The sequence below is a fragment of the Anabrus simplex genome, chromosome 4 (genome assembly GCF_040414725.1).
Source record: "Anabrus simplex isolate iqAnaSimp1 chromosome 4, ASM4041472v1, whole genome shotgun sequence".
NCBI lineage: Eukaryota > Metazoa > Arthropoda > Insecta > Orthoptera > Tettigoniidae > Anabrus > Anabrus simplex.
The window spans coordinates 144,861,792-144,875,436 of NC_090268.1; the positions used below are offsets into that span (position 1 = coordinate 144,861,792).

Consider the following 13,645-nt stretch of genomic DNA (forward strand, 5'->3'; position numbering starts at 1 on the left):
TATCGATTCAGTAACGTGAACGGAATCAAATGAATCGATTCATTAAAATGAATCGAATGTCCCATCACTAGAACACAATGGCGTCCAATGTGCCTCGTATAATTTACAAGGTAAGTTCGATCATGTCGGGATCACGGTAGAGGTAACAAATGTTTATCCACAACGTAGAATTCTTTCATTTCATGCAACCAGAAATAACTCTTAGGAACTGTCTTACTTGTTCAGTAGATGTCATCGAAAGCGCAAACACTAGGCATAATACGGACAGTTCAATGTGCAGGGGAGGCGGTGTACAAATGGCCAGTAAGCCCAGCACACAACGCACCAGATGGTGAACAGTCACATGACTTGCAAGCATCCAGCACCAAATGATGGGCTCCAATGACATCGGTATGATGTACCAGTCTTCAGATGCTTCTAGTAATAGCAGCTTCAGGATGAAAGGTATGCGAACAATAATTGCAACAGGAACAAGGAAGAAGAAAGCTAAGGAACAAGTACAATTCACATTCAATAAGGAACCAAAATGGTCCTGTCACACACATTAGGGAATCAGTTAATCTCGAAACGGGTTTCCAAGACCCTTTCATAATGTTTTAGAAAATTTTAAGAGGCAATATTAAATGTAATACACTTGCAGTGACATGAGGTATTATCGAGCGACGCGGCCGGTTGGGATACGCTTGGATAGCAGTTCCGAATTGTTTGACGTACCTTTGGTTCCTTGCCTTGTCGGACAACCAAGTGGGGTACCTCCGTGGGTCGTACGACGACCTGAATAATCCTGGATCTGCACACTGGCCCAAAGGAAAACACGGGCCCTTCGATTTATCGGAGGTTCTTCCGGTCCGTTGTTGGCCGCTATCCAGGTTCAGTCGTCGTCTACACGGATGGTTCAAGGACAGATACGAAGGTTGTTGACAATGATAGGTTCCTTTTTGCTCTTCCGGCAACCTGTAGTGTGTACACAGCAGAGCTCTATGCTATCTGTGAGGCTCTGCGGTACGCACTGTACAATGAGCGCCGACACTATCTTCTGTGTACTGACTCCTTGAGTTCGCTCCAGTCTATAGATACCTGATTCCCTCGGCACCCTCTGGTGCAGCGGATCCAGGACCTGATGGCCGGGTGTTGGGATGCCGGCACCAGAATCACGTTTCTGTTGCTCCCAAGCCACATGGGCATAGAGGGAAACGAGTTAGCAGATCAGGCTGCCAAGGAGGCAGTTACACTGCCCCCGTTGCCTTTCAAGGTTCCAGCAAGTGATATTCGCACCCAGCTGAGACATCTGGTTATGTCCCATTAGGAGATGGAGTGGCAGGCCATTCCACTTCCTAATAAGCTTAGAGCGATTAAAGGAACTACGAAGGTATGGAGGACTTCCCTTCGGGCTTCGCAGAGGGAGGCCATGGTATTATGTCGCCTTCGGATCGGCCATGGTTTCCTGACTCTCTCCACGAACCTGCTACGCAGGCGTAGCAAGGGGAGAGGTGATACTCCCACGTGGCGCGTCCCAGTGGCGGATACGGGGGTCCTAACTGGCTTGCCGCCGGACTTGAAGGAAATAAAATACCTCTCGCGGAGCAAACACACACCCCCTGTGGGTGGGGGAGGCAGACGAATAATACACCCGCGGTATCTCCTGCCTGTCGTGAGAGTCGACTAAAAGGGGCGACCAAGGGCTGATTGTATTAGAAGTATGAAACTACTTTTGAATAGTACCATCACGCACGGAACACCATCGGTCGCTTTTACTTGCGAGTAGTACCACTCTGTTAGGTACTGAATAGTTTTGTGATTCGTAGCACTCAAGCGGGGTTCAGTGTGGGTTTCCAGTACCCGTGAGTCGTACCCATGTGAGCAACACCACGGGTCCTGGCGTTGCCTGTGAGTTGTACCACTATATGAGCGAAACCGTGGGTCTGCGTTGCCAGTGATTAGTACCCATTATGTGAGGAACACCACGGGAATGCCGGCGCCCGTGATTAGTACACCTAGGTGAGGACCCTCATCGGTTGCGTTGGCTATGATTGGCGCCATTGTGTGAGAAACACCATGGGTCTGCGTTAACTTTACGGCGTACAATACTTGTGAGTAGTAATGTAATGTTTGGAACACCGTGAGTTTACGCTACCTTTGATTCTCCTTTACTACCGGTACGTGCCATTATGCGGGATCGTTTACATTGATATTGATCCATTCAGACAAGCATTATCGATTCAGGATTGGGCTTTGGAAGCAGTCCCTTGGTCAGTGACATTTTTTCTGGGAATGTGAGGCATTGCGCGTCTTATCCACTGCTTGTTTTAAATTCATATTCATCAAATCCTTCCTCATCATCACGTTTTGACTTCGGGTCAGTGGATGAATTTTGTATTTTTAAATTATAATCCCGTTTCTTCTCATTTCGTACCACAGGGGCCGATGACCTAGATGTTAGGCCCTCTAAACAACAAGCATCATCATCATCACCTGACTCACTCTCATGTTTTGAAAGGAGAACCCCCTCCGGTGTGTACCTGCGGCGACCATCTTACCGTGGTACACATTCTTAAGGAGTGTTTGGACCTGGTCGATGTTCGCCATAGACTTAACCTCCCGGGTACCATCTCCCTTATCTAGCGAGATGACGAGCAGTCAGCAGTCCTCGTCATCCGCTTTGTGAATGATAGTGGTCCTTTTTATTCTGTCTAAAGATGTCCTTTGTCCTAGTGAATTAGTGTCAATTGCGCTTTTATCCCATTGACTTCATTTTAGTTTTTGTCGCGTATTTTAATGTGTTATTTTAACGTCTAATGTAAAATATGTATATATATCTGCACTACCAGGCAATGCTTTATTCCTCCCCCCCCCCCTGTATTTTGTATTATTTTATTAGAAAATAAGTCATTGCGAATTAGATCCACTGCTCTTTTAATCTCATACTCATTTTCTCATCACCATTTTGTTTTAACTCTTGCCAGTGGATACATTTTAAAATTTTAAATATCGTGTATCATGTCGTCCATCACATTCCATTAGGGGCCGATGACCTTCGATGTTAGGCCCCTTAAAACAACAAGCATCATCATCGTCATCATCATTATGATCATCATCATCACGACACACCTGTGAACACTGTAGCCTGCATTGGAATCTAACCAGTTTGTGTATCAGCTGGATGACGAACTCGTACTGGCTATTTTCAGCAATAGCGCAACTAGCCACATTTCCAACGACAGCATAAAAAAAGTTTCTTCTTTTGAATATAAAGTCATTTCTTATTTAAGGCAAGATTGAATGGCCTCTGCTGCTAATGCTAAATTGACGCATTTGATGACCCTTTATCTTGGGAAGTACACAAGTTTTTTCCCTATTTTTTTTTCTCGCCAATCCATATACCGGTCTGAACACACTGTAGTAAAATTATGAAACATGTTTAATAATGAATGAGTTAAAAATTTCTTCCTTATTACATTTATGTCATTCTAAATTAATTATCACAATGTGTTTTTATATGAGGCGAAAGTTAATTGCAGTGGTGTTACAGGAGAAGTACCATACATTTGAAACATAAATATGTGCAATATACAAACATTTCATTACTCTAGCTTTATTAGTTTTAAAAATGGATCTCTTGTAGTGAAAAACGTAGACTAGTTCAGAGGTATTAAGCTTTGAAGTCTTTAAATTGTAAATAACAGAAGGAATTCACGGGTTTGTTACTCTAGTGACATAAAACCTCCTGCTGCGTAGTTTGGATATTCTTCTTCATCGCAACCTTCTATTAACTTCCTTCTTCTCTTCTTCCTAGCCGCCATTGTCATTTGTTGAGCTGCCAACTCTTCTTTCTGTACACAAACTATGTCCAGTTCTTGTTGTGCCCCGAATTAACCCCCCAGCTTCTCAAAAACTATCAGTATACTAATTCTCCCATCATTGAAAGTTATAACAGCATCAGCATTGCCTATTATTAATGGTTCTTCGTACAACAAAACATTTTTGTTGACACGAGGCCATACGATGTTGTTGAATGATCCGTTCACATTTTGAGTTTTCCCATGCAAGCATTTCTTTAACAGGCCTGTATATGATCTCTCCACCACAGCGAGAGCAAGACACACTTTCAAGAAGGACATTTGCAATGATACTTAGATGTATAATCACATTATCTATACTGTAATTTGCTTGCACACGTTCAGTTTTCGTTTTGAAGCACGAGGGGGCGTGGCACCTTCACTTCCACAATTCTAATTTTGTTCACGTCCACCTTTGAGACTTGCATTTCCACTAATCTCACTCGTCGGATTATCTTTAGAGTATTTATTACCTCTGAATACCCCCTTTTGAATACGCCTTTCGGTTTCGTCATTTTACGCAATTTTTTTTTAAGAATCGTGAAAGAGAGAGAGAGAGAGAGAGAGAGAGAGACAGAGAGAGAGAGAGAGAGAGAGAGAAATATTCGATCATGAAATCACTATGATGTACTCTGATAACAAGGCAACCGCGTCACAACCCCGCGCTGCATTCTTTACCCGTGTAGCCAAATTATTCAGCATGATATCAACCTCGATGGAACCATAGCTTTCTAGATTGCGTGATTGTAAAGATATGCCCGGTCAAGTGTTCCATTACAACCAAGCCTAGGAAACTTTCCAGGTGCAACAGTTTCTTTAAAAATGTATTGAATACCCTAAATATTGTCCAATACCTGTGATTAATATGCCAAAATGATCGCAAAATGCTAAAGATTTTTATTAGGCAAAGAGTGAAAAATGTCAAAATTCTCCAAATTCGACATACAATCTTATCTGTAACTCAATAGTAATATTACTAGAGGGTAAAGAAAATAACAAATATGGAAGAAACATATAATATAGGCTATAATTTTTTCAATCCTTTGAAGTTGATAATGGATAAATACATAATGAATGAAATATAAATGTATAAATAAATGATTCAGTAAATACAGGAAATAAGTTGTAGGATCTTGCTCAGTTTACGGGAACTCCCTCAGACTGGCCGCCAATAGTGGGTGGACTTGAACTTCCCTTGAATCGTCTTACTCTAGAGCTCGTAAATCCAGTGGTGCTGATCTGGATGTTCATTAGAACTTATGACAATTGCAAAGTCCGGGCTTCAGACACTTCTGAAAACAAGATAATATATTTATGAAACGATATTTAGTTGGAAATTCCAGGGCTTACACAAAGTCATGAACTATTTTAAAAATCCATTGCACAAAGATCACTAATGATATACTTTCATATATAGAAGCTCAGATCTGTTTCTCGTGAGACATTTCTAGGGGCTAAAATAAAGATCACTAATGATATATTTTCATATAAAAGCTCAAATCTGTTTCTCGTGAGACATTTGAAGTGTCTTCTGGTATGGGTTAAAATAAAGATCACTAATGATATACTTTCATGTAAAAGCTCAGAACTGTTTCTCGTGAGACTTTTCTAGTGTCTTCTGGTATATGCTAAAACATTTTTTTAATGGACATGCGTCATCTCATCTTTGACTTTGATGATATGAAAGTGACTGGAGTCGGTTGGTATGAGCATTTCAGTGGATTTGACAGACTGATTTGTAATAGTACTTTCTGCGTCACAAAGGAAAGATACGGGAAACTACATCACTCCTCATTCTCCTAGGCTACTTTAGAGGCGCCTTGGCTATCTATGATAGCTGGTCCACGAACCTGCTGCGCAGGCGTAGCAGGGGGAGAGGTGATACTCCTACGTGGCGCGTCCCAGGTGGCGGATAGGGGGGTCCTAACCGGCTTGCCGGCGGACTTGAGGGAAATAAAATACCTCTCGCGGACCAAACACACTACCCCGTGCGGGTGGGGGACGCACATGTAGAATACACCCGCGGTATCCCCTGCCTGTCGTAAGAGGCGACTACAAGGGGCGACCAAGGGATGATTGAATTAGAACCATGAAACCACTCTTGATTCGTACCATCATGCGGGGAACACCATGTGTTGCATGTACTTGCGAGTAGTATCACTAACTTGGTACGAATTAGGTTTGTGATTAGTTGCAGTAAAAAGCTTGGCCTGGTGTATTCCAGTACCTGTGCGTTGTACTCATGTGGGCAACACCGCGGGTCTGGGCGTAGCCTGTGAGTTGTACCACTATATGAGCAACACCGTGGGTCTGCGTTGCCTGTGATTAGTACTCACTATGTGAGGAACACCACGGGGCCCTTGGGACCGGCACCCGTGACTAGTACACCTTGGTGAGGAAACTCATCGGTTTGCGTTGGCTGTGAGTGGCGCCATTGTGTGCGAAACACCCTAGGTCTGCGTTACCTGTACTAAGTACAATACTTGTGAGTAGTACCATCTTGTGTGGAACGCCGTGAGTCTTCGCTACTTTTGATCAGTACCCCAAAATGACAAATACCATGGTTCTACTTTACTCGCGACATGTACCATTCTGTGGGGCCTTAGTCGTGGATTTTGCACCCCTATTGACATCAAGCATCATTGTGCTTTATAAGTGGTCCCCTGGTCAGTAATACTATTATTCACGATCTTTTTTTGTGTCTGATCCACTGTTTTTGTTTGTTTGTTTTTGTTTTTTGTAGGGTTCATGTCCATCCATTCATTCTTCATGACATTTTTTATTTCATTTTGGTCAGTGGATGAATCTGAAAATTTTGTTATTTCATTTCGTACCGTTAGGGGCCGATGACCTCGATGTTAGGCCCCTTTAAACAACAAGCATCATCATCATCATCATGATAGCTGGTGGAAGGATCCAACCAATCTTTGGGCTGAAGACTCAGCGTACGTAATACATACATACATGCATGCATACATAATGTACCCGTCAAATTTGGTGATTAATTAGCATGTATTTAAGAGCCAGCATAAGTTATTTTATTGTAAGTCAAGGGCTAGATTTTATTATCGACGAGCTGTGCCAGCGTGTATTAAGTAACTTGACAAGTTTCAGCGAGACAGTTGTATCGATCGGCTAGCCCACCTTTCGAACGAGGTCGCATGAGAATCACGTGACAAAATGGATTTCTCAAGGGTAAGCTCTGCGCCCGTGCACGCCCTATTGCTCTCCACGAGGCCCCCCCCCTGTGGGTGGGGGCGGTAAAATAACACCCACGGTATCCCGTGCCTGTCGTAAGAAGCGACTAAAAGGGGCCTCAGGGGCTCTGAACTTTAGAGTGTGGGTTGGAGACCACGGGGCCCTCAGCTGAGTCCTGGCACTGCTTCCACTTACTTTCTTCTATCCTATCCGACCTCCCTTGGTCAACTCTTGTTCTTTTCCGACCGCGACGGTATTAGAGCATTCGAGGCCTAGGGAGTCTTTCATTTTAAAGCCCTTCCTGACCCTTGCCTTTTTTCGTCCTTACTTCACCCTTCGAAGTGACGGATCCCTTCTTCCTTCTTCTTTCCTTTCTCCCTTTACCCCGTGTGGGTGCGGACGCAGACGAATAATACACCCAGGGTACCCCTGCCTGTCGTGAGAGGCGACTCTAAGGGGCAAACAAGGGATGATTGAATTAGAACCATGAAACTACTTTTGATTCGTACCATCACGCGGGGAACACCAGGGGTTGCCTGTACTTGCGAGTAGTATCACAATATCAGGTATGAAATTGGTTTGTGATTAGTAGCCCACGAACCTGCTACGCAGGCGTAGCAGGGGGAGAGGTGATACTCCCACGTGGCGTGTCCCAGGTGGCGGATAGGGGGGTCCTAACCGGCTTGCCGGCGGACTTGAGGGAAATAAAATACCTCTCGCGGACCAAACACACACCCCCTGTGGGTGGGAGAGGCAGACGAATAATACACCCACGGTATCCCCTGCCTGTCGTGAGAGGCGACTAAAAGGGGCGACCAAGGGATGATTGCATTCGAACCATGAAACTACATGTGATTAGTACCACCACGCGGAGAACACCAAGGGTCGCTTTTACTTGTGCGTAGTACCACTATTTTAGGTACAAAATAGGTTTCTGATTAGTAGCACACAGGAGCACCGCGCGGTCGGCTTTTGCAGTACCTTTGATTAGTACCACTATATGAGCAGAACCATGGGATGATAGCTACCATGGTTCTGCCTTGCCTATGATTAGTACCCACTATATGAGGAACACCACGGGATAGGGAGAGGTCCCTGTGGTTAGTACTCTCATGTTATGAACACCATAGGTTTGCGTTGCCTGTAAATGGCGCCGCAAATTGAGAAAAACATAGGTCTGTATTATACGTCGAATTTCATAACCTCTGAGTAGTACAATAATGTGTGGAATACCGCAAGTCTCTGCTACTTTTGATTAGTACCGCAACAGGACGGATACCATGGTTCTACAATACAAGCGATAAGTATCATTCTGAGGGGCCTTTGATCTGTATTTTGGACCCATTTAGACACCAAGCATTCTCGATTCAGGATTGTGCTTTGGAAGTGGTCCCTTGGTCTGTACTACTTTTAACTATGATAGTTTTTTGAGACGGATCCACTGATTTTTTTAAATTCATGTTCATTCATTCATTCATTCATTCATTCATTCATTCATTCATTCATTCCTTCATTCATTCATTCTTCATGACAATTTTTATTTTGGTCAGTGTATGATTTTGAACTTTTACTTTGTCGTTTCATTTCGTACCATTAGGGGCCGATGACCTCGATGTTAGGCCCCTTTAAACAACAAGCATCATCATCATCATCATCATCATCATCATGATTAGTAGCAGCAAAGAAGCTGGTCTGTGTGTTTCCAGTACCGTGCGTCGTACCCATGTGAGCAACACGGCGGGTCTGGGCGTAGCCTGTGTGTTGTACCACTGTATGAGCGATACCGTCGGTCTGCGTTGCCTTTGATTAGTACCCACTATGTGAGGAACACCAAGGGAATACCGGCACCCGTGACTAGTACAACTAGGTGAGAAACCTCATCGGTTTGCTTTGGCTATGAGTGGCGCTATTGTGTGAGAAACACCATAGGTCTGCGTTACCTGTACGAAGTACAATACTTGTGAGTAGTACCATATTATATGGAACCCCCTGAGTCTTCGCTACTTTTGATTAGTACCCCACCATGACAAATGCTATGGTTCTACTTTACTCGCGGCATGTGCCATTGTGAGGGGCCGTCGAGCTGGATTTTGGAGCCCTTTAGACATCAAGCATCCTCGATTCAGGGTTGTGCTTTATAAGTGGTCCCTTGGTCAGAATACTATTATTTTTTGACATTTTTTGAGTCGGATCCACTGTTTTTTTGGTGTTTCTTTCTTGTTTGTTTTTGTTGTTTTGGGTTCATGTCCATCCACTCATTCTTCATGACATTTTATTATTTTGGTCAGTCCACGAACCTACTACGCTGGCGTAGCAGGGGGAGAGGTGGTACTCCCACGTGGCGCGTCCCAGGTGGCGGATAGGGGGGTCCTAACCGACTTGCCGACGGATTTGAGGGAAATAAAATACCTCTCGCGGACCAAACACACAACCCCCTGTGGGTGGGGGACGCAGACGAAAAATACACCCACAGTATCCTCTGCCTGTCGTAAGAGGCGACTAAAAGGGGTGACCAAGGGGTGTTCGGATTAGAACCATGAAACTACTTGCGATTAGTACCACCACGCGGGGAACACAATGGGTCGATATTACTTGCGCGTAGTACCACTATGTTAGGTAGCAAATAGGTTTGTGATTGGAAACACACAGGAGCACAGCGCGGTCAGGCTTTTACGGTATCTGTGATTAGTAGCACTATATGGCTTGCCTATGATTAGTACCCACTATATAAAGAATACCACGGGATAGTACGAGTCCCTGTGGTTAGTACACTTAGGTGAATGAAACCATAGGTTTGCGTTGCCTGTAAATGGCGCCGCTATGTGCGGAACACCATAGGTCCGTATTACATGTGGGAATTTCATAACCTGTCAGTTGTACCATAGTGTGTGGAATACCGCGAGTCTACGATACTTTTGATTATTACCGCACCATGACAAATACCATGGTTCTACTTTCCAAGCGATAAGTACCATTATGAGAGGCCAATAACCTATATTCTTGACCCCTTTAGCTTGCAAGCATCACCGATTCAGTATTGAGCTATAGAAGCAGTCCCTTGGTCAGTATTACTATTTTTTTCCGTTAGTTTGTAAGACTGAGGCATTGCGGGTCGGCTCCACTGATTGTTTTAAATTCATATCCATCCGTTCATTTTTCGTCCTCACGCTTTGAATTCTGGTCAGTGGAGGATTTTGGAATTTTAAGTTGTCATTTCATTTAGTCTCATTTCGTACTATTAGGGACCGATAACCTCGATGTTAAGCCCCTTTAAACAACAAATATCAATCATGAACAGAGAGTCATTTCGCGGATGTAACTGGCAGCGGAAATTACCATTGTGATTTCCTCTGCCTGTCGTAAGAGGCGACTAAAAGGGGCGACCAAGGGATGTTTGGATTAGAACCATGAAACTACTTGCGATTAGTACCACCACGCGGGGAACACAATGGGTCGCAATTACTTGCGCGTAGTACCACTATGTTAGGTAGCAAATAGGTTTGTGATTGGAAACACACAGGAGCACAGTGCGGCAGAACGTCATCACGTTAGTTTTGACACTCAAGCTTCAGATGACTACTATGTGCCCTTTACAGAGTGTGAACTCCGCAGCGCCTAAGCGCTTTGCAAGGACACATCACCTGGACGGGACAACGCCCATAACAAGATGTTGAAACACCTTAGTGATCATAGTCTACTATTTCTCCTTCGTGTGTTCAATCGAATCTGTATAGAGAGTGATTTTCCGTCCAGTGGCGAGAGGGCATCGTCATTCCTGTCCTCAAGCCTGACAGAGATCCTAAGTGTGCACGAAGTTACAGACCGTTTTGTATTACAAACGGCCTGTGTAAGCTATTTGAGAGGATGGTAAATCGCCGACTCGTGTGGTGTCTGGAGAAACAATGACTCTTGTCCGAGTACCAATGTGGTTTACGAGACGGCCGCTCGACCACTGACCACTTCGTACGCCTGGAGAGCTTTATCCAGAATGCGTTTCTCCGCAAACAGCATTTGGTAGCTGTTTTCTTTGACTTAGAAAAGACCTATGTCACCACAAGGCGATATGGTATCCTTTCGGTCCTGCATCAATGGAGATTCCGAGGTCGCTTGCCGGTATTTATTGCGAATTTTTTTCCCTCCGTCTATTCCGTGTCTGAGTAGAGAGGACAGATTCGCAGTACCACGTTCAGAAAAATGGAGTCCCACAGGGATCGGTCCTTAGTGTCACCCTGTTCGCGATTGCCATAAACAGTATTGTTGCTGCTGCTGGTACAGCAGTCATACCGTCGATATGTGTGGACGACCTTGGTCTGCACTATAGCTCGTGTAATATGGCAGTCACAGAGCGACAATTACACCAAATTATTAGGAGAGTGGAGCAGTGGATTTTCGAAGATTGCTTTCGGTTTTCCACCACAAAGACCTGTGTTGTCCATTTTTGTTGCCAACGTTCCCTTCACCCTCCTCCTGAACTTTACTAAGGAAATATAGCTATTCCTGTAGTTGACACCGATTTCTTGGGCTCCTTTTCGATAGCAAATTATCGTGGGAGCCACATGTGCGGCAGTTAAAAGTGCAATGCACTAAGAAGCTGAATATCATTAAGCTTCTTAGCAGCACTAATTGGGGTGCTGACCGCATGGTGCTCCTACGATTCTATAGGGCACATATTTTATCTCGGCTAGACTACGACAGTGCAGCATATGGCTCAGCGAGGATAAGCGTCCTTGCGAAGCGGAACAGCATCCACCACAGCGGGGTTAGCTTCGCGACGGGAGCTTCTCGTTCAAGCCCCGTTGCCAGCCTCCTCGCTGAGTCTGGTGTGCCGCCTTTACACCTGAGGCGCCAGCAGCTCCTACTTACGTATGCTGCAAATTTGCGACAGATGCCACTTCATCCAAGCTATCCTTGCGTGTTCAACAATGGCAACCGTTTGCTGTACGCTGCTTGTCCTCGAGCAACGCGCCGGTTGGAATGCGCTTTAATAGCAGTTACAGATTGTTTCACGTACCTTCGGTTCCTTGCCTCGTCAGACAACGAAGTGGGCTACCTCCGTGGGTAGTTCGACGACCTGAAATAATCCTGGATCTGCACACTGGCCCGAAGGAAAACACGGGCCCTTCGATTTATCGGAGGCTCTCCCTGTCCGTTGTTGGCCGCTATCCAGGTTCAGTCGTCGTCTACACGGATGGTTCAAGGACAGCTACGAAGGTGGGCTGTGCGTTCGTTGTCGACAATGATAGGTTCCTTTTTGCCCTTTCGGAAACCTGTAGTGTGTACACAGCATAGCTCTATGCTATCTGTGAAACTCTGCGGTACGCACTGTCCAATGGACGCCGACACTTTCTTCTGTGTACCGACTCCTTGAGCTCGCTGTGGTCTAATGATACTTGTTTCCTTCGACACCCTCTGGTGCAGCGGGTCCAGGACCTACTGGCCGCGTATTCGGATGCCGATACCAGAATCACTTTTATATGGCTCCTAAGCTACATAGGTGCAGAGGGAAATGTATTCGAAGATGAGGCTGCCAAGGAGGAAGTTAAGCTGCCCCCGTTGCCTTTCAAGGTTCCAGCAAGTGATATTCGCACTCAGCTGAGACTTCTGGCTATGTCCCTTTGGGAGACGGAGTGGCAGGCCAGTCCACTTCCAAATAAGCTGAGAGCGATAAAAGGAGCAACGAAAGTATGGTGGACTTCACTTCGGGCTTCGCGGAGGGAAGCTGTGGTATTATGTCGTCTTCGGATCGGCCACGGTATCCTGCCTCACTCGCATCTTTTGAAAGGAGAACCCCCTCCGGGGTGTACCTGCTGCCATCATCTTACCGTGGTACACATCCTTATGGAGTTTATGGACCTGGTCGATCTTCGCCGTAGTCTTAACCTCTCGAGTACAATCTCCCTTATCTTGCGAGATGAGGAGCAGTCAGGAGACCTCGTCATCCACTTTATGAGGGAGAGTGGTATGTTTTATCGTGTATAATGATGTCCTTTGTCCTAGTGTATTTGTGTCAATTGCGCTTTTATCCCATTGACTTCATTTTAGTTTGTGTTGCGTACTTTAATGTGTTAATTTAACGTCTAACGTAAATTATGTATGTACCGGGAGGTGCACCTCTACTCCGCGCATTCAAAATTAGCGCTTAAAAGAAATCCTCTATTGGTGAAACAGTCAAACTGAAACTAATCCAACCTAGAAATTTACTCAGAAAGTATCTCCACTAAAAGATGATGTAATAATGTTTTTGTGAAGTGTCCTGAACTGACTGTATTTTACTAGTTTTGTTTGCTACCCATCAAGAAGTTTGGACATTCTTACACAGATGTCTCTACTAACAATTATGATCATGCACCCTTGTGCGAAGTGAAAGAACTTTTGATTTAGAGAAGTTTTGTATTCATAAGTTTTTTAACTGATTAATGTTCATTTATTTTTGGGTTGGCAGTATTTCCTTTTTGTTTCCGCCAGTGTTGAATCTAGCCAATCCCTAATTTCTGTAATTATTTTTCTACCAATCACAGTCTTCTTCTTCTTGTTAGATTTTGAGTGTAACTTTTATATTGTCCAATAAAAATGAGAGGGTGTGGCTAGTTTAATCTTGAATTCTCTCGAAC

At 44.6% G+C, this 13,645-nt stretch overlaps 1 protein-coding gene across 1 annotated transcript in view; it reads right to left on the reverse strand.

The window, feature by feature from the left end:
* Window positions 1-4,838: 4,838 nt before the first annotated feature.
* LOC136871727 (uncharacterized) overlaps window positions 4,839-13,645 on the reverse strand; it is a 32,458-nt gene continuing 23,651 nt past the window's right edge. Inside the window, exon 4 of the mRNA XM_067145267.2 lies at window positions 4,839-5,128. Within this exon, the coding sequence (XP_067001368.2) occupies window positions 5,087-5,128 (42 nt within the window). The 3' untranslated portion in view covers window positions 4,839-5,086. The remainder of the gene's footprint in view (window positions 5,129-13,645) is intronic.